Source organism: Gopherus flavomarginatus, chromosome 20 (genome assembly GCF_025201925.1).
Source record: "Gopherus flavomarginatus isolate rGopFla2 chromosome 20, rGopFla2.mat.asm, whole genome shotgun sequence".
In the NCBI taxonomy this organism is placed as follows: domain Eukaryota; kingdom Metazoa; phylum Chordata; order Testudines; family Testudinidae; genus Gopherus; species Gopherus flavomarginatus.
In genome coordinates, this window is record NC_066636.1 from 23,022,536 (window position 1) to 23,048,254 (window position 25,719).

A 25,719-nucleotide genomic window follows, 5' to 3' on the forward strand; every position below is an offset into this window, starting at 1 on the left:
GGTGCTGCTGCGGCTCGGAGGTCCAGCTTGGGGTTCCAGTAAGAGATGGAGTAGACAGACAGATGGAGGGGTGGACAGACATGGGCTCGGAGGCTCAAGATGTCCCACATGTGGTTCAGGTAGCAGCTAGACAGATGGATGGATATGGGCTTGGTGGCTCAGATGCCCAGTAGGAGATGTAGCAGAAACAAAGACAGATGGCTCAGACTCCAGGAAGTAGTCAGATAGGCTATATGGTAAATGCATGGACAGACAGACAGACAGAGATGGGCTTGGTGGCTCACATGTCTGGCAGGATCTGTAGAGAAATATGGACAGACAGATGGACAATGGTTGGCTCAGACATCCAGGTAGGAGATGCAACAGACAGATGGATGGACGCGTGCTCGGTGGCTCAGATGTCCAGCACGTGGTTCAGGCAGGAGATGTAGCAGATAGACAGACGGACATGGGCTCAGTGGCTTGGACGTCCAGCACGTGGTTCAGGTAAGAGATGCAGCAGACAGACAGACTGACGTGGGCTCAGTGGCCCAGATGTCCAGCACGTAGTTCAGGTAGGAGATGTAGCAGACAGATGGACCGACTGACGTGTGCTCCGTGGCTCAGACGTCCAGCACATGGTTCAGGCAGGAGATGTAGCAGACAGACAGACTGACGTGGGCTCAGTGGCCCAGATGTCCAGCACATAGTTCAGGCAGGAGATGTAGCAGACAGACAGATGGATGTGGGCTCAGTGGCTCAGACGTCCAGCACGTGGTTCAGGCCAGAGGTGTAGCAGACAGATGGACAGACTGACGTGTGCTCGGTGGCTCAGACGTCCAGCACGTGGTTCAGGCCAGAGGTGTAGCAGACAGATGGACAGACGGATGTGGGCTCGGTGGCTCAGACGTCCAGCACGTGGTTCAGGCAGGAGATGTAGCAGACAGATGGACAGACGGATGTGGGCTCGGTGGCTCAGACATCCAGCACGTGGTTCAGGCAGGAGATGTAGCAGACAGATGGACAGACTGACGTGTGCTCGGTGGCTCAGACGTCCAGCACGTGGTTCAGGCAGGAGATGTAGCAGACAGATGGACAGACTGACGTAGGCTCGGTGGCTCAGACGTCCAGCACGTGGTTCAGGCCAGAGGTGTAGCAGACAGATGGACAGACGGATGTGGGCTCGGTGGCTCAGACGTCCAGCACGTGGTTCAGGTAGGTGATGTAGCAGACAGATGGACAGACGGATGTGGGCTCGGTGGCTCAGACGTCCAGCACGTGGTTCAGGCAGGAGATGTAGCAGACAGATGGTCAGACGGATGTGGGCTCGGTGGCTCAAACGTCCAGCACGTGGTTCAGGTAAGAGATGTAGCAGATGGCCAGCCTGAGGATCTCGATCTTGGAAAGCTTCTTGTCAGGGGGCAGGGTAGGCAGCAGCTTGCGCAGCTCGGCGAAGGCCATGTTGAAAGCCTCGACGCGGATGCGCTCCCGCGTGGCATGGGCTGTCCGGTACTTAGCCGTGGCACGCCGCCGACGCCGACGTTCCTCTCGGGTCAAGTGCTGCAGGTCCTTTTTCAGAGCCTCACCCGGCTCAGCTAGCCGGGACTGGGCACACAAGCCGATGCTGCCGGCCTCCTCCACTCCGGCCCCACGGCCACCGCCCCCACCACAGTCACTAAAAACTGACTCTGTCTCGGAGTGAGACGGGGGCATGTCGATTTCCGTCTGGTCTGAATTGAGCATCATCTTTTCAAAGGATGGATGGATAGACAGACTGATAGATGTGTATCAGGATAGATAGATAGACAGACAGATAGGCAGACAGATAGATAGAATGAATTGCAAAATAAAATTGCTCTGCTGCTAATATTTTGTTGTCTGGTTCACATCATCATCATTTAAAAAAAAAAATCCTTCCAAGGAAAATTCCTTTCTCCAGGGAATTAGTCACACAATCAACAATCTTCCAAATAAATAATTTAAATAAATTTCCAATAAATATATAAATTAAATAAATAAATCTCTCCTCTATGTGCACGTGTAGATTGCAGGGTCCGCCTTCGGCACGCTGTGTGGCGTGGTTTGCCTTCTTCAGATGTCAGCCTCTGCAATTGCCTCCAAAGTGCTCTGGAAAACAGAAACGAAGGAGTTCTCACTAACTTCCTGCTCCCACTTAACAAACAGAAAGAAAGAAAGTGTATTTCGTCTGTGCCTTTAGGACAAGCAAACAGTTCCAGTTACAAGCCAGCAAAGCCCTGTGGCCCCATGCAGAGAACGGACGCAGCTCGACCCATGCATGGCTGCCAGCAATGTGGGCTGTGGCCAGGGCCTTAGGGGTTGCAGCAGCCTGTGGCTGCAGGGAAAGGCCCAGAGAGGGGAGCCTGTGGAGAGGCTGTGGGACTAGATGGAAGTCATTTCTCCTGGCTCTCTAGAGAGATGACAGGTGGTGGATTGGAGCGAGGGGGGAAAAGACAGACTGTGGGGGTGGGGGGGCTTATTGTATATTAAATGAGCCCGTATGTCATGGATTCTGGCACCCCAGACATACGGAACCCAACCCAGCTGCTTGGCTTGACTTGTCCAAATGGAAGTTGGCTCCCTGCTCCCCCTGGGACTCTGCATGCAGGCCAGGAATACTGGCTCTCCGTCTCCCCTCCCTCCGCTGCCTTCACAGCCCCTCCGCAGAGCCCAGCTCGCACACAGATGCTTCCAAAGCAGGGACTGTGGGTCTGGGGAAAGGGCAGGCTGGGCCTGAGCCACCCCTCCCAGCCAGGCTGGGACAGAACCGGGCAAGGGGCAGAGCCAGAGGGGAAAGGGAAACAAAGTTTGGAGTGAGTGGAACGAAGAGAGGTTAGAAAAAAAGATCTCAGCACTAGAGAGAGCTGTTACTGCTAGCAGAGACTGAAAACTGGATACACAGACAGCTAGCTAGCTAGAGTAAGAGATAGATAGATAGATAGATAGATAGATAGATAGATAGATAGATGTAAAATATTATTCTTGTATAACATCTTTTGCACATGGCGAGATGCTTTTGAATTCTAACAAGCCATATGATTATAAGAAACAAGCAGAATGGCTGAATAAACAGAATGGATAAACAGAGGCAATGAAATGAAAGAAATATTCTGAGTCAGACTTTAAAAGACTGACATGTACAGACACAGCCTCATGACTCTGTGGAAATGCACCCAGGGGACATGTGCAAACTTAGAGAGGGAAACTCACAGGTATATAGACTGAAATTTGTACACACAAAAATACACTCCGAAATTCACACACAAAGAAATTAACACACACAAACCCCACACACATATGTACACAGTAATTCACCCACACGCTCACATACACACACAGTCATGCACATGAAAAACAGACACAGTATGCGAACAACACACACACAAATTCATACACACAAAACCACACACATATCCACACAGTAATTCACCCACACACATGCACACACACAGAGAGAAATAAATATACACAGCCAAACTCACACAAATGTACACAGAGACGCACACAGAGACACAACCACACACTTACATTGCAATATGGGGAAACACCTGTCAAATACATTCCCTAAAAATCTTGTACCAAATAAAATAAAAATCCAGAAAGCGAATTATTTCGCTCATATGGGACATTTTAATTAAAAACAAATTAAAAGTTATTCTAGTGAAGGTCGAGGGGTTGGGGAGCAAAGATGGAGCTGTTTTCAGGTGGAACTGCTTTTCGGGCACTGCTTGTAGCTGGATCCAATGTCCTCTTCTCTCTCAAAGATCTGAGCTTTGCACCCTGAAGTGGTGTGTGTGATGGGGGAGAAACTGGGGGACCTTGGTCTCGAGGGAAGGGGAAATAGGAAGCACACAGAACCCCTGCAATGGCAGGGGATTGGGGAGCATTGCTGGGACTCCCTAGAATAGAGGGGGACGGGAGGAGGACACCCAGAGAGCTTGTGGGGTCGGGTGGGAGGGAACCAGTGAGCCCCGGGGCTGTGCAATGAGCTACAAAGTGTGTGACCCATTAGTAACTTACCCTCCTTGTGGCAAGGTCCAGAGACAACAGTTCAGGTGTCAATCAAGAAGGCCCCGATCCAGTCGAGTTTTTAGGCATGTGTTTAAATTCTCTAAGTGTGTTCGTCCCCTGCCACCAGTGTGCGCTGTATCTGTCTAATGTAACCTTTTCTCTTCCATTTCCCTACCCCACCTCGTCTCTCTCTCTCTCCGCTGCTCTCTCATTCCTGTTTTCTCAAGGATGTTCCCACCGAACTAGGATCCCCAATATCCCACTTCTAAGCCTGAGAGGGGAGACCAGGCCCCATCCCTCCCCGCTTGGCCTTGGGAGCAGTGTGCTGGGAGAGCGAACAACAGTGAGGGAAGGTCTGCCTGCAGCGGGGGCAGCCGGGAGCTGCTTTTCTTTCCCGAGTGCTTGGGCAACACATGGAGCGAGACAAGGTCCCTGCCTCAGAGTTCACAATCCTGGCTCACAAGTACTGTCCACGCTGCAGCATCACCAAGCCATGGGAGCAGGTAGGGCTTACATCCCTGGACAGCGGTACCGTGCTTAGAAGGAGCTGGCTCTTCACTCTTCTGCCTCAGGCAAAGGCTGCGTTCCTTGCAGCCAGGTCTCTGCAGCCCCTGAGAGGGGCTGCCTGGCTTTGGTGGACTCATGCTGGATTTGCACCCATAACACTTGTCTGTCAAACCTACGGCTCTTTCCAACCATGCCCCACACTCCTTGGGACCATGGACTTTGATGCCCGCCCCAGGGACTGCCCCACCGCTCAGTTAGGCCAGTTTGTCACCAGCATCACTGTGCTGAAGACAACAGGCGGGATTCTCTGTTGCATGTGCAAAGCCCAGTGCTCACTCAGTGCTGGTGCGAGGGACTGCGCGAGGTGCACAGTTAGGATGAAGTGACACCCGTGTCAAACTGGAGTGAGGCTGCAACCAAGCCCGGTTCTGTTGCTCCTGCACAGAGGTGGATGAGTGAGGTCACAAATATGGACAAGGAGGTTCATTTTCTCTGGGGCAAGCGGGGCTTTTGCCCCCTTCCCAGACTTTCCATAGGTCTAGATGCTCTGCTGCCCTCCACCACCCCGACTTTGCAGGATATAATATAACCACATACAACGTTCCATACGGTGACACAACTCCCTCCCCTTCCACAATTTTATTTTGGTGACGATGTCCCTGACGCAGGCACAATCGCTTTAAACACCCAGCCCCAACCCCCTGGGAGGTGATTAATGAAAAAGGAGTGGCCAACAGAATCTGGGGTGGGGGCAGGGTACGCCACCTCCCTGCCCCCACCCCAGAACAATTGCCAGCGACATTTCCAAGAGAACTGGCTGTGCCCTCACTTGCCAGCCGTTTGCATGGAACACGCTGGATGGCCGGGCCAGGTTCTGAGCGGGTGTAAATTGCCCTAGCGCAATCCAAGTCAGTGGAATTATGCCCAATTACACCAGTCAAAGGTCTGGCCCTTTGTTATTACAGTGAGGTAACTAGCAAGACAGGCCTCTGGGTGTGAACGCCAGGCAGGGACGATGATTTATACCCATGGGGCTCAATGCAGGAGTCTTAATCAAGTCCTGACTCACAGGACTCCCAGGCTCGCTTGCATGAGTACAGGTTGCAGAAATGGATCCTTTCCCAGCAGCCTGCTTGTCTGAGCTACTCCATCCTGCAAGTCCCTGATGCTTTACACCAATGACTTTCCCTCTTGGGAGATTTTCACTTCTTCCCCCTGCAATAAAGGCAAACTGAGTGTTCCGTCAATTTGGCTGTTGCAGAAGCCTGGGTTGAGAGCCCCTCGCACTGCAAAGCTGGGCAGGATCCAGCAGTCACATTCAATGGCCACTAAAATCTAAAACAAAATTCTGAGCCAAAGGCCCTTTTTCCCCTTTCCAAAATCTCCCTCTGTGGCCCTTTCCCTGCCTCCAAGTGCAGTGTCACCAAATCCAGCACGTGACTGCTGGTGAGAGGCACCAGGACCCTGGACAGCCAAAGCTGCGTATCTGGACTCAGGACACCCCTCCACCCCCAGCCCAGGAGTATGGGGTGTTTGGATCTGAGGTTTCTTTTTTAGAGCCATCACAACACCCCAGAAAACCCTCTCAGCTTGACTTCTTCAAAGTTAAGTGAGTGTGCATATACCAAAAGTTATATCAAAAGGCTAACAGCGGGTGGGTGGGTGAAATTCTCTGTCTTGAATATTGTTCTACTTCTAAATTTATATGGATCTATCTATCTATCTATCTATCACCATAGAATGTCACCACATAGTATCGCAGCAATGGATCTGATTGCAAAATATCAGTGTATCTACAATGCCCACCTCACCCCATCCCAAGCAATTGCCTTACCCCTAACCAGACGACATCCTCAATCTCTGAAGTTCCTCTGGCTTTTCTCTGCTTGTAGGACGAAGCCCGAATAATCCCAGCCCTAAGGATCCGGTTGGCTCGTTTGTTCATTGATGGGGAAGAAAGTTTCCCCCTGTGCGCTCAGAGTCCTGCACTGATGGATGAGCCTGGGGAGGGCAGTGATCCTGTCACTGGGGCCCAGACATGCGGAGGTGCAAACGGGCTGCTACACATTTATATGGACACACCTTGAAGCATGCGGCCCATACACTATATATACAAGCACCCAAGCTAGCATGCTGCCTCCCACCCCAGGCTTCCTATTGGCCACTCCAGTGCTCCCCCTCATAAATATTAAAAGCAGCAGAGGGGATCCCATTGGCTGGGAGGGAAGTTAAAGCCCTCCTGGGAGGGGAGGAAAGAGGAGGTGGGGGGTTGGATGTGGTCCTGCAGGGGGGAAGGAGGTAGTGGGGTGGGAGGGAGAAGGAGACATCTGTTCACCATGCATATTTCATAAAGGAGAAATAGAGAGACTGGGGGGGGGGGAGGAGAAACAAACAGAGACCTCTCCTCTGCGTGGGGGTGGGACAGAGGGGACAGTGCTTGGAACAGAAACTGAATGGACAATACTGTGTTCACAGAGACTGGCCACCCTGCAGAACCTGGGCTGAGGATTCACTCCGACCGTTGGTGCAAAGCACAGAGCAGGCCTTTGTGCATATGTGTGCATGTTTGTGCATATGCTTGTGTGTGTGTGCCTGAGTTTATGTGCGCGCATGAGTTTGTGCATGCTTGTGTAGTTTGTGTGTGGGTGTGCATGCTTGTATGTGCGTGTGTGTGTGTGTGTGTGAGAGAGAGAGAGAGAGAGAGAGAGAGAGGCAGGCAAGCGCAGGATGTTGATGTGCCTCACACACAACTCAAGGGACCCAGGAAGGCTCCCATTAGCATCAGTGGAACCTTCCCTTCTAGGGATTGATTTGAAAGTGCCCGTATAGATTTTAAAAGTTTGATGGGATAAGAAAGCAAGCCAGCCTGCCGTCCCTAACATCCAAATATCCATACGTGTTCACAAGCACTTTAACAACACACTAGAATATTTTTGGTGGTTAGATTAAGCCACGTCCTCCCTGCCAAGCGGCCTATCCCCTCCTCTTTCAAATCCCTCCTTCAAAATCTCATTTTAAATCCTTCCTACTTTGCTCCCAATACCAATAATCTCTCCACAAACTCCCTTCCCTGGACTGTCTACCTAGCTAGTCCCATATCATCCACCTAATCTAATATCTATCTATTAATCTAATATCTATCTAATTTATCTATCTATCCCCATACACCCCCTCTATCTATCTCTATCTATCTATCTATCTACTCCCAGTTTGCTGACTGGGAACATACCTCCTTTCCCCATCCCATTTCTTATTTCCCCTTCTCCCCTATTAGGGTCTGGGGTTTCCTTTCCATCCCATCCCCCTTTCCAGTCCCCACTCAGTGCACCCAGGAGCTGGTTTCTCCTTGACGCAGCGGCAGGAGGTGCCCAGGTGATGGGCACACACACCTGGGCAAGCTCCAGCCTGGGGCCCCGTCTTAGCAGATGGTCTCGGAGTTTGCAGGGAAAGGAGGGGAGGGTGGAGAGGGATCAGGTGGCGGCGAGGAGCTTGCATCACCATTGCTATGGCACTGATTATAAAACGATATCTGCGTAATGAGCTCGTGGCAATAGCAGCATCCACCCTGAAATTAACCCACACACAGATACATGCGCACATCTCACCCCCCCCGTGCCCAGCGCGCTCTCTCACACACACATGCACTTACACAAACGCATCACCCCCCTGTAACCATCACACACACAAACACCACAGACGCTCAACACCACCACACACTATACCCATGACACACCCAGTGCTTAAGCTGGGCCAGGGCTTGCCAGGGCTGAGCCCCGGCACCTCTAGGCTTGGCAGTTCAGAGCCCCGGCACCGCTGGGTTTGCTGCATCTGTTATGAATGTAAAAAAATTGCTCGAGCCCGGCACCTCTTTCATTACAAATGAAGCACTGCCATCACCCCCACCCACACACTCTGCCTGCTGCCGTCCACAATCCCCTCTCCCCATGGGGTGACTGATGGGCCACATACATATTTATTTATTTCTCTCTCTGCTCAATCCCTGCCCCTCCTGTTTGTGTCTCTCTTTCACTCCCAGGGGCCAGCACCTCTCCCCCTGCCAGGATGCCAGCCGGGCCCTACCTATCTCTGTAGCTGATGGTGGGATGGTCTCTGGGCATTTTGCCCAGACTCTGGGAGGAGGGGACGCAGGTAGCTAGCCCGGGATCTCCTGCCCGCTCTGTTCTCGGCTTCCTGATAGCCCCAGTTCATTGCCTGGGTCTCTCTGCTTTGTGTTCTCTTCGGTGACTGCTTCCTCCAGGCCTTAGTCAAACGTCCTATGCAGCCGAGACCTAGTGCCCCCCTGAAATCTCACCCCCCAGAGCAAGGTCCCCGGGCTACCTAGCCACACTGCACTGCATTGTCAGCCATGCAGCCCTTCGCTTCTCTCCGAACTTCCAGCCAGGCCTGGAAATCCCAGGGGAGGGTGTCAGATAATGGGGGTGGGGGGAGCATCAGCCGATAATTATTTAATGACAGCGGCTGCTGAGATCTATAACCGTTAAAAGACAAATTGTCAACATCACATCTCAAAAGATACAAAGGCAGCCGCCTCAGAGGAGACCCTCCTAAGTTCTCAGCCAGCATTTTTCTTACTTTACCTCACTGTAAATCTCGACCATTACTGAGGGAAATATTTTCCCGTCGGTTTGGGCATGCAGCAAAATCGACATTCACTGACATTCTCCGATCAAAATCGGAGCCTTCCACGCCTGCTCATACACCACTCTGCCCCAGGGCAGGGCCAGATCACCGTTCCCATGGGCTGCTGGCTCATTCAATGCCATGGTCCTGGTACCAGTGAGCTGGGTGAGTTTGGGGCTGGGGTTTGTCACAGGTCAGCGGGTCCCTGTGAGTAGAACTGGACCCATCCCGTCTGGAGCAGAACCGGTGAATCCAATGCAGCCAGTTAAAGGGCTAGGCTACACTTTGGCCTGTAGGCTGCTAGTGGCCAGGAAGGGAGAACTGATTGGGACAGGCTGTTCCTGGGGGGTGTGGGGTGGGAAGCCCCAGTGGTGGGTCCTCCTGGAGCAAGCAGATAGGTGCCCAGGAGCATAGCCCAGAGAGCTGGTCAGAACTGGGAAGTGGCCAGAAGCCCTTCAGAGGTCTAGAGCTGAAACCAAAAAGTTAGAACTGGGTTAAAAGACTGTGTTGCTGCTTCTTTAAGAAAATAAATCTCCTTACAAGAGATGGGGTGTAGCAACATGTATTTTGGAGCTGGACGGGGTTTAAGTGGCGGTCTGGGATGCCAGAGAGCTGTGTTCAGTCCTTAGCTCTGCCCCAGATTGACTCCCTGTGTGACACTGAGCAAGCCACCTCCTCTTTATGTGCCTCAGTTTCCCCATTGGTAGAACGGGAATAAGAACCCTTCCTATGTTTGCCTTGCCTATAGCTTGTAAGCGCTTCAGACCGTTTCTCCAGCTGTGCCACGCGGGGCACAATGGGGGTAGGGCTAGTAAGCGCTACTATAATACAATGAGTAATCGTTGTCCAAGCTTAAGATATCCTCTAGATAAAGTCCTTGCTTCAAGAGGAACTTGGCTTACAGTGTCAGGGCTGAGTGCTACAATCCCACCAGCCTGCGAGGCAGGGGATTCCCCAGGGTCAGGCCCTAGCTGTGACGGGGGAATGAGATGGGGTCGCTATGGGGCACAGGGAAAGTGTTAGGTGCCTGAAGTAGAATGCTGGGGCTTGTTTCTAGGATGGGTAAGGACTGGAGTCAGCTCCAACGGAGGCCGTGGGGTCCCCGGCACCGGAGGTTTTTAAGAACAGGCAGGACAGACTCTGGCCTAGGGCCTGCCTTAGGGGGGTGACCTGCCTGACATTGCTGGGATTGTACGGAACAGCTGTGCCGTGCCCAGCTCAAGAGGAATGGTTCAGGCTGCCCCATGTGCGGGTGCTCACGCCGGCTTCAAAACGAAGAACAACCTGGAAGGGAAAGAGAAGGCGCCCAACCCTCTATCGAAACGCAGATGAGGCTGGGCTTGGGCCCCAGGCAGCTGAAGACCTACTAGGCCCCCTGCTCCTAATGCTGAGTTTGCTTCACTGGCAATGTTTCCAAGAGGGTGAAACCCTCTGGGACCCTCGGAGATCTGCCCACCTCGACTGGCAGACATGGGGGCCGAGGATCAGCTGCAAAGAAGGAGCCGCTGAGGTCGACTGTGGTACCACAAGCTGAGCATGCTACCCTGGACACCCCTGGGGCTGTGTGTGGGAGGGGGGCACAGGGAGGCAGGAAAGAGACTAGAGGAGGCAGCATTTGGCAGGAGATGAGGCGACATATTGTACAAAACCACTGGGGACCCAAACTGGCTCATGCTTGTCAGGGAGAGCAGACGGCTTTAACCCTTCAGGTGCTGGAGTGGATGCAAGCCTGACTTTCGGAGCTTTTTACGCTGAGCTGCTGGAAACCTAAATCATTGCCTGGAGGCTTCAACAGAAATCAGGGCCCCTGTTGGGCCGGGCGCCGCACAGAGACAGAGTAAGAGACGGTCCCTGCCACAAAGGGCTCACACACTATACAAGCAAGGAAGACAGACAGATGGTGAGGGATAGGCAGGATTATTATCTCCATTTTACACACGGGGAAACTGAGGCACAGAGCGATGCAGACACTTGCCCAAGGTGCCCCAGGGGCAGAGCTCCCAAGTCCTCCTCTGGTGCTTTAAACGCTATCCCACCCTTCCTCTCTAGGGGCCTTCGCTTTTGTACGCAGGTGTTTATGTGCCGGCAAGTTAGCTCCTGCCCATGCAGGGGTGAGGACCCCTTGTCTTGTAGCACCATGGCACTGGATGACAAGGAGGTGACGGTACCTGGTTAGCCCAGTGAGGACTGTATGGCAGGAATGCAGCACTTGGCTCTCACATTTCCTTACGCCAGGAGAGTCCTCTCCTGCCTGGTGACTCTGACACACACCCCTTCTCAGGTGCCTTCCAGGCACCGGTGCATTGTGGTTTTCCTGGAGCACCTATCCCATAGTGCTTAGTGCAACTGGGACGGCTGTGATGGCTGGTGCAAGGGGCTGTATAGACCTTGCTAGCAATGCTGCGGTGACCTGCCTGCGCCTTGGACACGAGGGCTGCTAGGCCCAACCTTATCTCCTAGGGGAAGAGAGCATCAGGCCCTGAAGCACACAACCACCCAAGCTACAGGCAACGGAAAAGCAACAGGCCTGCCTGTGAATTCACAGCCTTGGGGCTGGATTCATGTCCATGATGCTGCTCCGAGATCCATGCAGTTACAGCAGGGGTGGGTTTGCTCTGCCCCTTCCTAGCTCCTCTCCCCCATCATCTTCTTCATCCTACCAGCTGCCTCTCCCCGATTCTCTCTCAGAGTGACCTGACCTCAGGGGGTTTACACCGGCACCGCTGAGCACAATCCAGCCTGGTGTCGAATTGATGCTTTCTCCTTCTCCCTTTCATCTCAAAGCTAGTCTGCGGGACATGACTGGGTGGTAAAAGCCCAAGGGCCTAGGGTGAGAACCTCTTTCTCTTTGCCTGGCCCTAGATCCTGCAGAGCTGTGTGTGTGTTAACCTCGGTGTGTGCTTATGAGTGTGTGTGTTCGTGTCTCCAGGTGTGTCAGTCTCTGTGTGTTTGCAGCTGCATGTGTTTGTGCACTGGTGGTTTTGGGGGTTGTGCAATTGCATGTGTGTGTGTGTATTTACGTGTATGATACTAATATTTGTAGGGGGCAGTTGTGTGTAGGGGTGTGTGCGTGCACACAGGTTTAGGGTGGGTGCACGCGCAGGTTCAGGGGTGTTTACCCACGTGTGTGCCCAGCTCCTGACAGAAGGTCTCTGCTCTGCACAGCTCTCTCCATGCCCTGGGCACGCTCTGCTGGCTGGTGACAGAAGGTCTCGGCTCCCGTCACCCCTCTTTCCTCCTCGCCTTTGTCTCCCTGGCTTTTATGGAGTGCAGGTTTTGTGAGCGGCCGGTGACAGACGGCCCCGGTACTTGATAACCAGACAATCTGTCACTGCCGCCACTGACAGCTTTCCCAAGGAGAAGTATCCTTTCATCCGCCCCGGCTCCCCTTGTCCCCACTTGTCCCTTTCCCCATGTGCTTCCTGGCTTTGTTCCCCACCCACCCCTCAAAAAGCCAAATAGCGACAGAAGCTCCTAATCATAATATCGTTCTAATCGAGTCTGTCATAATCGGATCCAATCTAATTACGTTCAGATCCCTCTCTTCTCCTGACTCTCGCTATTGCCCGTCCATCTGTCCCTCTCTGCCATTCCAGTCTTTGTGTCCATGCATCTGTTATCTGCAGGCCTTTCTCCCTCCCCACCGTGTCCTCGCGCCCCAGCCCCCGTCGCAGCGTGGCTGCCCCGGCCCCTTCCTTCAGCGGGTCCCTCTCCAATCCATCTCTCAGAGGCCTCTCCATCAATCCATTTAGCAGCAGCTCCCTGCTTTGCTGTGCCCATCTGCTTCTCACTTTCTGCCGGCTCTGGATGTGGCACTGCTGTTTTGTTTGCAAGTCTATCTTGATTAGCCCCAGCAACCTTGCTGTTTAAAGCTGCACTGGCAGGGACGGGGAGAGATCACCTGCGTGGCAAAGAGCCCTGTGCCATAAGCAGCATCCTTCCTCGGGGCTGCACAGCCTATGTCCCTCTGCTGCCCTGCACCTCTCCTCCTCATTAACACCAGTGCGCAGTGGGTGTGAAATGCCACTGTTGGGATTGGGCAGTGTCTCATACCCACTTTGTGCGGGTGTGAATGAGGGCACAAGGCAGGGATCAATGGAAAATCGGGCTGCAGGAGGTAAGCCCCTGGAGGTGGGGTGGGGGGGATCCAATTTGAAATGTCCAGAAGTATCAATGTATCCCTTCTTCCTAAACCCAGATGGGGAAAATATTCCATTGTTTTAGAGTCCTGATACTACGTTTAGCTAGATAGAAGGCTGAGCATTGGAATAGACAGAAAAGAGTGTATGGGGATAGACTGGTGTGTCTGGGGACAAACAGACAGAAAGGGTTGTAGGGTGATAGATAAAAGGGGGCGTATGAGGACAGAGACAGTGCAAAGTGACACACACCACCATGATCTGGATTTTGTTGCATTTTGCACTCACTTTACATAGCTATGGCCGATGAAACAAGGTGTGAGGGCGCTGGAAAACTGGGCCCTTCGTTTTCAGACGCTCCAAGGTTCGGGGGAAAGGGAGGGATAGAGGCAGGTCAGAGCTAGGGTTTGGTTTGGATGTTGGGACAATTTGTGGGTTCTGATACCTTCCTGTGAAGCAGCTGGTGCTGGCCACTGTCAGAGATGGGCTGCTGGGCTAGACGGAGCAGGAACCTGATTCAGCCTGGCAGTGCCTAGGTTCCTATTTGTAATGTTCAGAGCCAGATTTCAAACACGTGGTGGGAGTTAGATGCAGGCTGGGTGCCAGCCAATGTACTTTGAATTCTGCGATATTCACCCTTTAGCTCCACTGCGTCACCTCGCTCCGTCGGATCTCACTAGCTACTTGATGGAGAGCACAGAGGATCAGAGCATGGGAGTAGGGCCCAGATTTCTAAAGGTATTTAGGTGACGCTGTGCTCAGCGTCGCAAGGCCTAACTAATTTAGGAGCCTAAATTTCATTTTCAGAAGGGATTTAGGCACTTCATAGTTCAAATCCTATTGGCAGCTGATGGGATTAGACTCCTAAATGGCTAGATCTGTTTTGAAAATGAGATCAGCTAGATATTGTGACACTGAGCACAGCGACGGAAATACCTTTAAAATCTGGCCCAAGTGCACCAGGAATGAATGGAGTCTAGTGGTTAGAACAGGGGATCTAGGAGTCAGGACTCGTGGGTTCTGTGTCCAGCTCTCCCAGGGACTCATTGCAGGATTTGGACTGGCCAGTTAGTCTCTCTGTGCCTCAGTTTTCCTCAGCTGTAAAAAGGGGATGACCCCACTTACCTACCTCTCTCAGTATCTCAGCATCACATGGGGGTGGGACAGGGCAGGGGGCTGTGAAATGCATTCGGTCCGTCTGCGAAGCGCTTTGAGCGCCTCACCCGAAAGGCACGCGGGATGTGCAAACTTCTGATCAATACAGTAAAAGTAAAGAGCGAATCGGGTCAGGTTTGTATTTTTTTCTAGCTGTTTCTTTTCTCTTGATTTCTGCGCATCTCCCTGTTCCAGGTTTATTTCCTGTATCTGAGCAGGTCTCTACCCATCACTAGCACTTCTTATCCAGAGCATCGCTGCACGTACACAATGGGGGACAGTCCCTGCCCCACAGACCTTACCCTCTACAGAGACACAAGCAGGATTATTATCCCCTTGTACAGAGAGGGAATCAAGACTTCAGGAGACTAAAAGCCCAGATTCTCGAAGGTATTTAGGTGTTTAAGTGACTTGCCAGGGTCACACAGGAAGTCAGTAGCAGAGCTCAGAGTTGAACCCCAATCCCCAGGCCAGTGCTTTAGCCATCAGACCAGCCTCCCTCATCAGAAGGAAGCCTGGGGATGTGTGACAGTCCCAAGTCCATCTGTGGGGGATCCAACGCAGGCTACTTGCAAACACTGTCTGCCAAATGGCAGACACTGGATTCCAGCATTAGAACGACGAGGCAGCAGTGTCCCTGCCGATCCATACGACAGGGAGGAAGCTTGGGCACAATGCATACTATTGGCAGGGTGCATGTGGGACACTGAGCAGGAGAAATGGGAACACCTGGGGGGGAGCATTGCCAAGTCCTGTCATGAGGCAATGGTCTAATATGCACCAGGCTCCAGCCCTGGCTTGAATAATACCCTGGTAGCTGGTAAAATGTGTCACCCATTTCTCATGCTAGCAAATTTTCCAGTTCTCTGTCAAAGGGATGTGAGAATAATTAGTGGGACGGCCAGCCAGTGAAGTCATTTCATGCCTGTGAAATGCTTGTAAATGCATGATGTTCTTGTCATCACTTGCTAAGCTCATGGTCTGGGCTAGGGGAATCAGATAAGTTGCACTGACTCAAGTACACACAGGCAGCATGGGCTGTGTTCAGCCCTGCTGCTAGGGTACAATCGCTCCATAAGAAAGCCATTGTGCTGAACAGCTGCAGTGTTCCACCCCAGAGGAGGCTGCGTTAACCAGGGAAGATGCTCTGAACAAAGCTGGGGACTTGGAAAGATTGCTGCTGTTTTTACAAAAATCAGAGGACACAGATCCTCAGCTGGTTTCAATGAAGCTTACACCAACTGTCCCTCTCTCCCAAAGATGGGAAAAGACCTAGGGGCCTTCAGAGATGGCAGTAGGTTAGTTCTTGTCTGGTCCAGAAAGGATGGATTGGCGGTTAGAGTGCCTGCCTGGGAGCTGGGTTTAATTTCTTGCTTTGCCACAGACTTCCTGTGGGACTCTGGGCAAATCACATACACCCACCCCCTGAAAGGTGGGTAACTAGTTTCTGCGCCTCAGTTTCCCCACCTGTAAAGCAGGGCTGGTAGCAGTGCCCTGCCTTGCTGGGATGCTAACTCCGTTAAAGATTGGGGTGCTATGGGTAACAGGGGACAGGGACGTTCCTTAGAGAGATGCAAGCAACAGCCTTACACTGATATATCCTTGAGCTTTTCTCCTAACATATGAGTAGTATTAAACCACTGCCCCAGTCCCTGGCATTGCTCCTCTCATTGCAAATCCAGCTCCAAATTCCACAGCTCGGCCTCATCTTCATTTTAGCTGGTTTTAAAATTTAATAAGCTAATAACTTAGAGGCACCAATTTTGATTACCGCCTCCCCCAAAATCTGCCCAAAGTGCTTCCTTATCTGAGCAGCCAAAACAGGCCTGGCTTTGTTCTGGGCATTCATTGACTTCCTCGTCTCTTCATATTTCAGGAGCCAGAAGTTCCAGGGGCTGGAAGGCCTGGGTGGCTAGGAAGATGCACATTTCCTATTTGATTTCTCTCTCCTCTTGATTGTCTCTCCCCCTCTCCCCAGCCCCCTCCCGCCCCGCTCTGCCTCGGGGCACAAGGGCAGCTGCAAACCCTCCTCTCCGGGCTCAGCTCCACCCCACTGCCTCCAGGGATGTAGCTGAGGTCAGAGGTCGAGACAGTCAGTGGCATCTTTTTGTGCCAAAGCCCCTAGCAAAGTCAGAAGGGAAAAGGAAATGAACACGGAAGGTGGGGGAGCCTGGCAGAACCAGGGGTTCCTCCTGGGGCATTGGACACGGCTAGAGGCCGACAATGCTCCATGGTAGGGCCTGCAAATGCCAGCTGTCCCCTTAGCTGTCTTTCTCCCGGGCCCCCAGCCCAATGATTGCAAACCGGGACTGCTTGTCTGACCCCAAAATGGTGGCTATGGTTGGGGGAGGAGTGGCCTCTGGAGTGCCACCCTCTCTTTGCAGCAGGCAGCGGGGGTCGCCCAAGCCGAGGGCACCCTCAAAGGAGGGAAGGCATGCAGGGGAGTGAGGTGAGGTGGGGCTTCTGTGAGATCCTAGGGCAGCAATTGGGCAGGGTGGCTGTCAAGTTGTCCCTTTAACCCAGCTCTTGCCAGAGGCGATGCAACCTGAACTCCCTCTGACTCCTCTGGAGGACGAGGAGAAGGCAGGGGCAGATGGGCACACTGGGAGTGGGGGGAACTTGCCCTGGGGCAGCAGGACGAGGCGTGGGCAAGCAGCTAAAGTATAGAGGGTGGGGATTGGGGATTCAGGATGCCTGGGTTCTATCCCCAGCAGGGCCAGTGGGGAACTTGGCCAAGGGAGGGAGATGGGCTCAGCCAGGGGATGTTGCTTTATAGCTGGTGAGAGGGATGTATGGTACCTGGAGGGGGCAGCCTCTGAATTACTGCCCTCTCTGGGCACGAGGAGAGCTTGGTCCACAGTCTATGCTATGCTTGTCCCAGAGGGGATAGTGGTTCTCAAACCTTTGTGCTAGTGATCCCTTTCCCATAGCAAGCCTCTGAGTGCAACCCCCATTATAAATAAAAAAAAACACTTTTAAATATATTTAACACCATTATAAATGCCGGAGGCAAAGGGGGATTGTGGGGGGGGAGGGCTGATGCTCATGACTCTCTGTGTAATAACTTCGCAACCCCCTGAGGGGTTCCGACCCACAGTTTGAGAACCCCTGCCATTTGGGGTATCAACAACCACAACCGATACTCAATGAGGAGCCCCATCCTGAAATCAGCCCCTTTACTGGCCTTCAAACCCCCCACCTCACCAAGCTCACCATCAGAAGCAAGCTCCCCACAGACCAGGACACACCAACCCAAAGCAGCCCCCGCCCCTGCTAGAACAGATGCAAAACCTGCAGGCATATCTCCACTGCTGCAATGATCCACACGCCTTTCAAGATCCATGGTCCGACAGATGCCTACCAGAACATGTGGGGTACCTCAGCCAGTGCACTAAATGCCCCGATAACCACTATGGGGCTGACATCAGACAGACAATCACCCCGCTCTCCAATGAACTCTCACCGGAAAAACAATACAAGACAAACACACGCTTCACAAGCAATCACTCTGAGTCTGACCTCTCAGTCCTCATCCTCAAAGGAAAGCTGCACAAGCCAGGGAGCTTAAATTCATAACTCTGGTAGACACTAAAAATCATGGACTGAACAGCGACACTGGATTTATAGCTTATTACAATAATCTGTAACCCATGAACCCCTCTTCTTGTCCAATGATTGCAGAGGTGATAACGGGCCATGCTATGCTGACAGTCCCTTGCCATATGTGCCAACTATTTATGCTAAACACCTTGCATTTAGCAGTGATGCTGGGAGTACCTTTGCCAGCCCTGCAGAAGAGCCATGCGTGGCTCAAAAGCTTGTCTCTCTCCCCACCAGAAGTTGATCCAATAAAAGATGTGACCTCTCCCATCTCCTCTCTCTAGTATCCTGGGACTGACTCGGCTACAACTACACGGTCGGGTCAGCACTGAGACCCACTCGCTCGTCATAGGGTGGGGGTAATGGACACATGGGGGGCACACATGGAAGGAACAATTGAGCTACTAGTAGAGGGCAGGGAGGGGAACGCACCTCGCACCCAACTCCTTCAACCAAGTTCTCAGCAGAGGCAATGCAGCTTGAACTGCCCTCCCTTTCCTCCCAGGCAGGGCAGAGTCTGGGAGCATCTAAAGAACTGGGCACAAAGCAGCAAGGCCTCCCCAGAAGAGGCACATTGCTCAGCAAACAGCAGCCCTGTGCAGAGACAACCTCCCACCCCTGGGAGCAGCTGCCCAAGGCCCTCAGGCGCCAGTAGCCTGTTTATTTTAAACAGCATCTCAGCAACACTTGCCGTAAATTGCATCATTTCTATTGTCCCAGCGAAGGGCGGTAAGGGTGGTTCAAAATCAAATCCAGAGCCTGGCATTCCCCCGCTCCTTTCTTTTTGCCACCTTTGCACATCATATAGGCATATTTGCACTGGAGTGTGATGTAAAATCCCAAGGCTTCTACAAAATCCACTCTGAAAGCTGTATGTTTTAAAATGATCAACAGAAATACTTTTACACCCAGCAGAAAGTTAGCCTGTGTCACCTAGTGACACAACACCAAGAGCTTAGATAGACTTCAAAAGAGGATTGGCTTTTAGTTTCGATTGCAAGAACACACAGAGTTAAAGCAGGCTTTGTTTTGCTAAGAGTTGTGGGAAGGAGAGAAACCCTCAAGCTTCTGGGCATGAACCAACTTCTAACTAATGGGCAGTAATGGGGTCAGGACAGATCATTGCCTGGGAACAGGTTCTCTCATCACTGTGGGATTCTTGCACCTTCTTCTGAAGCAGCTGGCACTGGCCACTATCAGAAACAGGGTCCTGGACTAAGTGGACCCACTGATCTGAACCAGTCTGGCACTTCCTCTGCTCCTGTTCTTGAGAGCAAGCATCAGCCAGTGGTTAGGGTGAAAGCTTGGGGTTCAGGAGACCTCACTTCAATTCTCTCTCTGCCACAGACTCTGTGCGACCTTGGGCAAGTCACTTGACCTCTCTCTCTGTGCCTCAATTTCCCTAGCTGTACAATGGGGATAAAAGCCCTGCCCTGCCTCCCAGGAGCTTGTGAGCATAAATACATTAAAGATTGTGAAATGCACAGACACTCTAGTGATGGGATCTGTGTAAGTACCAGACTGGGAGATGTTCTTAGGGACAGCTGAGCATTCCTGGCCCAAACCCCCATGTAGACAAAGTCAAAGCTCCACTTTGTGCCTCACTCAGCTTGGCAGTCACAGCTGGGGAACTAAACTGTGACCAGACAGAACACTCAGCCGCTTCAGATGAGGCGAGGCATTGCCACGGAGCCTGCTGCAGAGAAGTTATTTACTTTCCATGTGCTTTGCATAATTTCCCTTGCCACCTTTCCTAATTATCAAAGCAAACTGGCTTGGAACAAGGGAATTCTCCAGCACGCCTCATCTTCCTGCAGAGAAGGCAAGGCTGAATCCATGGTGCCAGCTAATGTGAATGCAGTCGGCTGTAGCATAAGATCAAGCAGAAATAGAAGCTGGACCGTGTCCTGAAAAGATCAAACACAAAACAGGGGCAGCAAAGAGTCCTGTGGCACTTTATAGACTAAAAGACGTTTAGAAGCATGAGTTTTCGTGGGTGAATATCCATTTCGTCGGATGCATGTCACCCATGAAAGCTCATGCTCCTAAACGTCTGTTAGTCTATAAGGTGCCACAGGACTCTTTGCTGCTTTAACAGATCCAGACTAACATGGCTACCCCGCTGATACTTAAAACAGGGGCAGGTAACAGTAGGAAGTAGTGTGGTCCCATGGTTAAAGAAGAGGACTGGTATTCAGGACTCCTGGGTTCCAGGCCCAGCTCTGCCACTGGTGCGCCTGGGCAAGTCTTTTCACCGCTCTGTGCCTCAGTTTCCCCAACTGGAAATTTGGTGGTGTGCTGCACCCACCTGATGCATTTGGATTGTAAACTCTTTGGGGGAGGGACTGCCTTTGCATTCTGTGCATACACCCACAACATCCGGCACATCAAGGACCGTGCTACCACACTACACACATTAAACAATTCATAGTCATTCATATTTCTAGCTACTCATATGGCCCCCATTATTGTAAACTCCAATAATCTCATTCATTAATGGACTTTATCCTGCCAATACCTTTCCCCAGGGTCAGACCCAGTCAGTAGCAGAGCCGGCAACTGAAACTGGGTCGCCAGCATCTCTATCCACTGAACCATCCTTTGCACCCCTGATGCTTATCTCCTTTGTAAAGAGCTTTGAAGTCTACTGCTGATAAGTAGGTATTATCATCAAGGCACTGGGACATCCCTAAATGAAAGACTCTGTAGAAGGGCATGAGAAACAGAAGAGCTGACTCGTTTTTCTTTGGGATTTCTGCATTATTTTCTCCAGCACGAGGCACAAGATTTTTACCTCTTACTACAAACGAATCACCTCTAACTTCAATGCTTTTACGTTTACTGCAAAGGCTAAGAGGAAATCAAAGTCAATGGCAAAAAAATCAAATTATTTTCTACATCCATGTACAGAATAAGCATGTCAGGTACTGGGAAGGCATTTATTCACCACTGCTTATTAGCATTAGGAACGCTCTAATTAGTGTGTATAATCGCCAGAATGATGGAGAAAGTGTATCAGGGGAGTTATAAACTTTTCCATCCCTGCAGCTGAGGACTGCTGCAGCTAAAGCAGGATGGGCAGTGGACGCTGACAACAGAAGCCAGAGCCCCGACCAAGCTGCAGGCCTGACAACAGAGCAGCTACTGTGATTGATAAAAGCAGCTAGTAGATCAGCCAGGGGAACGAAAGGGGACTGAGCTGGGCAGTTTCAAAGTGAGGACTCGGCCTCCTCTGGAGACATCTGAAATCTAAATGAATGCAGGGAGGGGATAGCTTGGGAATAGGAGAATGAGCTTTTCCATTGCTAGGTCACGGCTATGAATCCACACTGAGCACATAACAGCTGAAAGCCATTGGGTAGCTGCATGATAGCAGTTCCGTCTGCTCTCAGTAAGATGAGTCTTTGTATCCCAAAACCCACAACTGGCACGGAGCCCTGGGTTTGCATGTCAGGGGTGAGGCCAAAGGACTGGATAAGCTATGGAAACTTCACCCCACTTCCACACCACGACTGCGAGTGACAAGGGTTTGTCCCGTGTTGGTCATGGGTAAAAATAGGATTGCATTGGTCACGACTGGCAAGCCAGCACCTTTCACCAGTGCTAGCTACATTTTAATCACAAATACTTTGCCTTCTTTTGTACAGTTCCTGTTGATCTCAAAGCAGTTTATGAATGGAAATAAATTAAGCCTCACTATGCTCCTATGCAACAGGACAACATCCTTCCTGCTTGCAGATCAGGAAACTGAGGCACAGGAGAAGTGATTCACCCAGGGAACAGAAAACTGGGGCTGCTGCCTCATGTCCTATCATGCATTAGATCTCAATCCCCTCCCAGAAGTCCTGAAGCCTCAATCCTGTTTCGCTTAAAAAGAAGAGAGGCACAAGGGTGAACCGAGTGATTCACTGACTACAGCAGGACAGGGAAACATTCAGAGGACTACTTCCTTGCTTTCACCCTTTTGATTAGGCGAGGCTGCAGGCAACCAGGGTTTTTGAGAGACTAAAAAATCCCAAACCCAGAGCAAATTTTGGGCTGTCAGTCAAGTGACTTTTGGTGTTTTCCAGCACTGGCAGCAGCGTGGAAAATTTGTCTTTGCTGCTCAGCTTTCCAGCCAGGCCCCTTGCTTCTCCTTTCCCTTTGTCAGCCCGTGATAGGAGGGGGTTGCTTATTGCACTGTCCACAGGGAGACCTATTGGCCATCCATGGAGTGGCGTAGGCACAGACAACAGAGGCAGCTGTTTGTTAGCCTCGCCAACGATCGGCTTCAGAACAAAAAGCTTGGAGTGGAGAACAGGGAGAAGGTTTATTTCTCTCTTCATAGAGGAATAAATACCGAGGGGGGAGGGAGAGAAAAAAAATCAGTCAAGCAGCCTTCTGAAAACAGCATGAGCATTAAATCTGCATGAAGAAGAAAAAACCCAACAATTTAAAAATATGGCTGAAGCCCTGATGATAGCAACATGATTTTTGATTGAATTTAACAATAATTCCATCCTGCCCTTAAGTAGAACCATTCATCCATAAATCCTACAGCATTTTATAGAGGAGAGCAAGCATCATATACTGAACAACGCAACCTCCTCTTTTAGGAAACTGTGAGCTCATATCTTTGAGTTCCCCTATCACCTAACAGCTTAATTTGCAGAAATACTCTATCGATGGCAATTCCAGGAAGATTGGTTTAGTTCTGACAGAGCTGGGGCAGATTAGAAGTTAGGTAGGTGAAGAGTGTCAAAATCAGTTATGATGCAAGGGTAGGTTTTCAGCCTAAACTGAGATGTGAAGTTTTTCTCCATCATTACTAGGAGCAACGAGAAGAAAGTGAGCAAAGGAACAGTCCGTTCTGGAGTGTCAGGAATGGTGTCCTGACAGCAAGACGTATTAGTGAGTGGTGCAGTTTCCCTAAGGGAAGCAGTAGAAATCCAAGACTCAACTGGAGAACAGATGGAATAACTAACCCGTCAGGAGACTGAAGATGATGTTTGGGTTGGAACTGACCAGCTCCAGTCTCTTTGATTTGTTCCTTTACACAAATCTGAGCTGTTCACTTGGGACATCAACATCACTTTCTTGTCCTTAAATCAAGGATACTGAAGGATGGGAGGAATTTTTGATGCAAAAAATTAATCCAGGGCCACTGGAGAAGCTGGTTCTCCTACCCAATCAGCCTTAGTTGCTACCAATAAATGCTCAATCCTGCGAAGTGCTGAGGTCAGTGCTAGTTATTAATCATGTTTATTTTGTGATAGTGCCTAGGGGCTAATCAAGATTGGGGGCCCATTGTGTTAGGTGCCGTATAAACAGAGTAGCAGACAATCCCAGCCCCCGAAAGGCTGACATTCTATAGAGACAAGGGTAACGAATCTCCGGACATAGCTCTCTCCTCCTTCCGCCTATTATAAAAGGAGAGAAAAGCTTTGTTGTGAGGAAAGTAAATATCTGACAAGTTCCATTTCTCCCATGAGCAACAGACATGGCAACATCCAGTGAACTACATTCCCCAGAGTTCCTTGGTCCTATAAGCAGCAGCACTGGAGAAAGGCAGTGGAAGCTAAAGATTAGATTGTAAGTAGTGATTTTTTTTTTTTTAAATTAAGCCAAGCTATTTATATATGTACAACCTGGCTGCCTCCCAAATATTGCACTATTTAAAAAAGGACGAGATCTGACATCTAATTATTTGTTCAACACACCTTCCCTTGTCCGCACTGTAATTTACATAGATTCACAGCAGCTGTTAGACAATTCTTCAGCTAATCCAGATAAAAGAGGTACAACCAGGGAGAGCAAAGAAATCTGCCATCCATGTATGTCCTTCATGTGCTTCACACCCACCCCCAGTCTGGAAACATATCCATGGGAGTTGGGTGCTGGTAGCATCCAGTACTGACCCTCTTCAGAGTTGCCCAAAAGGGAGGACAAAGATTCAAGGCCCTTGGAAACTTTGAAGCAACATGATCTCTTTAGGACTTGATCAACACAGTTTTTTTGGGGAGTTTCTTCCGTTTCTGAGATTAGTTTCTTGGGCTCACCCTTGGAAATTATGGAGCGATCCACCTGTGTCCCTATAAAGGCAGAGACATTCCAATGTCAGCCAAGCAGTTTTAGTCAGAACAGTTGTAATCCAAGTGCTGGGGTTCCTGAACCCGTGGGAAGTACTCAATAAGCCACGGCCCCACCGTCCCCAGGGCTGCTGAAAAGCACATGCGCTTTGGCATTGATGAAGTAGGTTGCGAGGAGAGAGAGGATCAGAATGGCGATGCCCACGACCAGTGTGATTATCTACAAGAAAGGAAACACGTAATGGTTCGGTTACAAAGACAGAATGACGGACTCACTTCGTAAAGGTGCCTGGATGCTGAAGCATCTCAACAGAGACTCAGTATTGTATTGTGGTGACTCCTAGGGGCCTCAATCAAGGATCCGGACTCCACTGTGCTAGGTGGTAAAGAGTGGGTCTCCACCCAAGGAGCTTAGTGTCTAAAACCAGAGAACCAAAGGAAATGCGAGACTTGACCAGATCCATGTTCCATCCAGCTTTTTGTACCCTGACTCTGACAGTGGCCAGCATTATGCTTCAGCGAAAGGGAGAACAGACCTTGCATTAGGTAGATGGAGGATAAACTGCTCCCCACATTAACTATCAGGAATTAGAAGAAAAGCTAGAGATTGGTTCAAGATCCAAGCATGAGGTTTTAATAGCTCTTCCAAAATGTATATTTGCATTAACTATTTTATCCTCAGACACGTCCAATCGCTCTTTGAATCTTGGCCTCAACTACATCCAGTAGCAGAGAGTTCCACAGATTAAGTGTTGTGTGGGGAAAAAAAAATCATTTACTGATTCTGAATCTGATGTATTTTCATTTCACTGAATGTCCCTTTATTCTAGGAAAAGCAGAAGCTCCTTGTCCACCTTATCATTACTATTTGTTATTTACACACTTTTATCATCTCCTTTCTTATTTGATGCCTTTTTAAGAAAGCAGAGAAATTAACTGCTCAGTTTATTAGTTCTTTATTTCAACGGCTAAATACACACAACTAAGCACCAATCCTTTGCCCCTGCAGATCTCCTTATCCATTCCTAAGGTCCCATAATGAGCAGCTCTTCGTATACAAACACCTACCAGTGGCAAAGCCAGAGTCACTGCGCCTGATTCTCCTTTAAACCGAGGCACCTTTATACTGCCATAGGGTCATAAAGGAGCCTTTGTGAAACTGAGAAGCCAGCTCGCTAGAAATGCACTAGCTTTGCATGGCTTGTGCTGGATATTTAAGGGCTGAGACAGGGCAGGCAGGGAGTTAACTCCACCCCAGGCAAGTGTAAGAGGCACAACACAGACCGAGTAACCACCTGCTGAGTGAGTAACAACCCAAGCAGCCCAGCAACTGCCCTGACATGCAAGCCCAGCCCCTGGGTGACACACATGACAATGAGAGTCATGTACATTCACAGGGTTTAGAGACAGGGGTATGACATCACTAACAGCCAACCATAGAGCTCCAAAGGAGGCTCACAGTTCAAAAGCCCTCTCAAAATTAACCCTTATTTGGCTGGTAGCTAAACATAAATGGAGCCATTGGAAGGGTGCTGAAAGAATTTTGTTGACCTTACTAAAATCCTGGATCAATCCTGTAAAAGAAACTAGGACAAGTTGTG

General features: G+C 50.7%; 2 protein-coding genes across 5 annotated transcripts in view; both read right to left on the reverse strand.

The window, feature by feature from the left end:
* Nucleotides 1-850: 850 nt before the first annotated feature.
* On the reverse strand, nucleotides 851-1,864 carry NHLH1 (nescient helix-loop-helix 1). Its single transcript, XM_050930747.1, has one exon. The coding sequence runs from the start codon at nucleotides 1,723-1,725 to the stop codon at nucleotides 1,315-1,317; it is 411 nt and encodes a 136-aa protein (XP_050786704.1). The 5' UTR covers nucleotides 1,726-1,864; the 3' UTR covers nucleotides 851-1,314.
* Nucleotides 1,865-2,055: 191 nt separating this feature from the next.
* The window catches only part of NCSTN (nicastrin), a 42,613-nt gene continuing 18,949 nt past the window's right edge, over nucleotides 2,056-25,719 (reverse strand). For 3 of the 4 annotated variants that reach the window (XM_050930728.1, XM_050930725.1, XM_050930724.1), the window contains one exon: nucleotides 22,341-24,338. In XM_050930728.1, the coding sequence (XP_050786685.1) occupies nucleotides 24,216-24,338 (123 nt within the window). In that variant the 3' untranslated portion in view covers nucleotides 22,341-24,215. Of the gene's footprint in view, nucleotides 2,107-22,340; nucleotides 24,339-25,719 lie in introns of those variants that run through there. The other variant, XM_050930727.1, reaches the window with a different exon arrangement.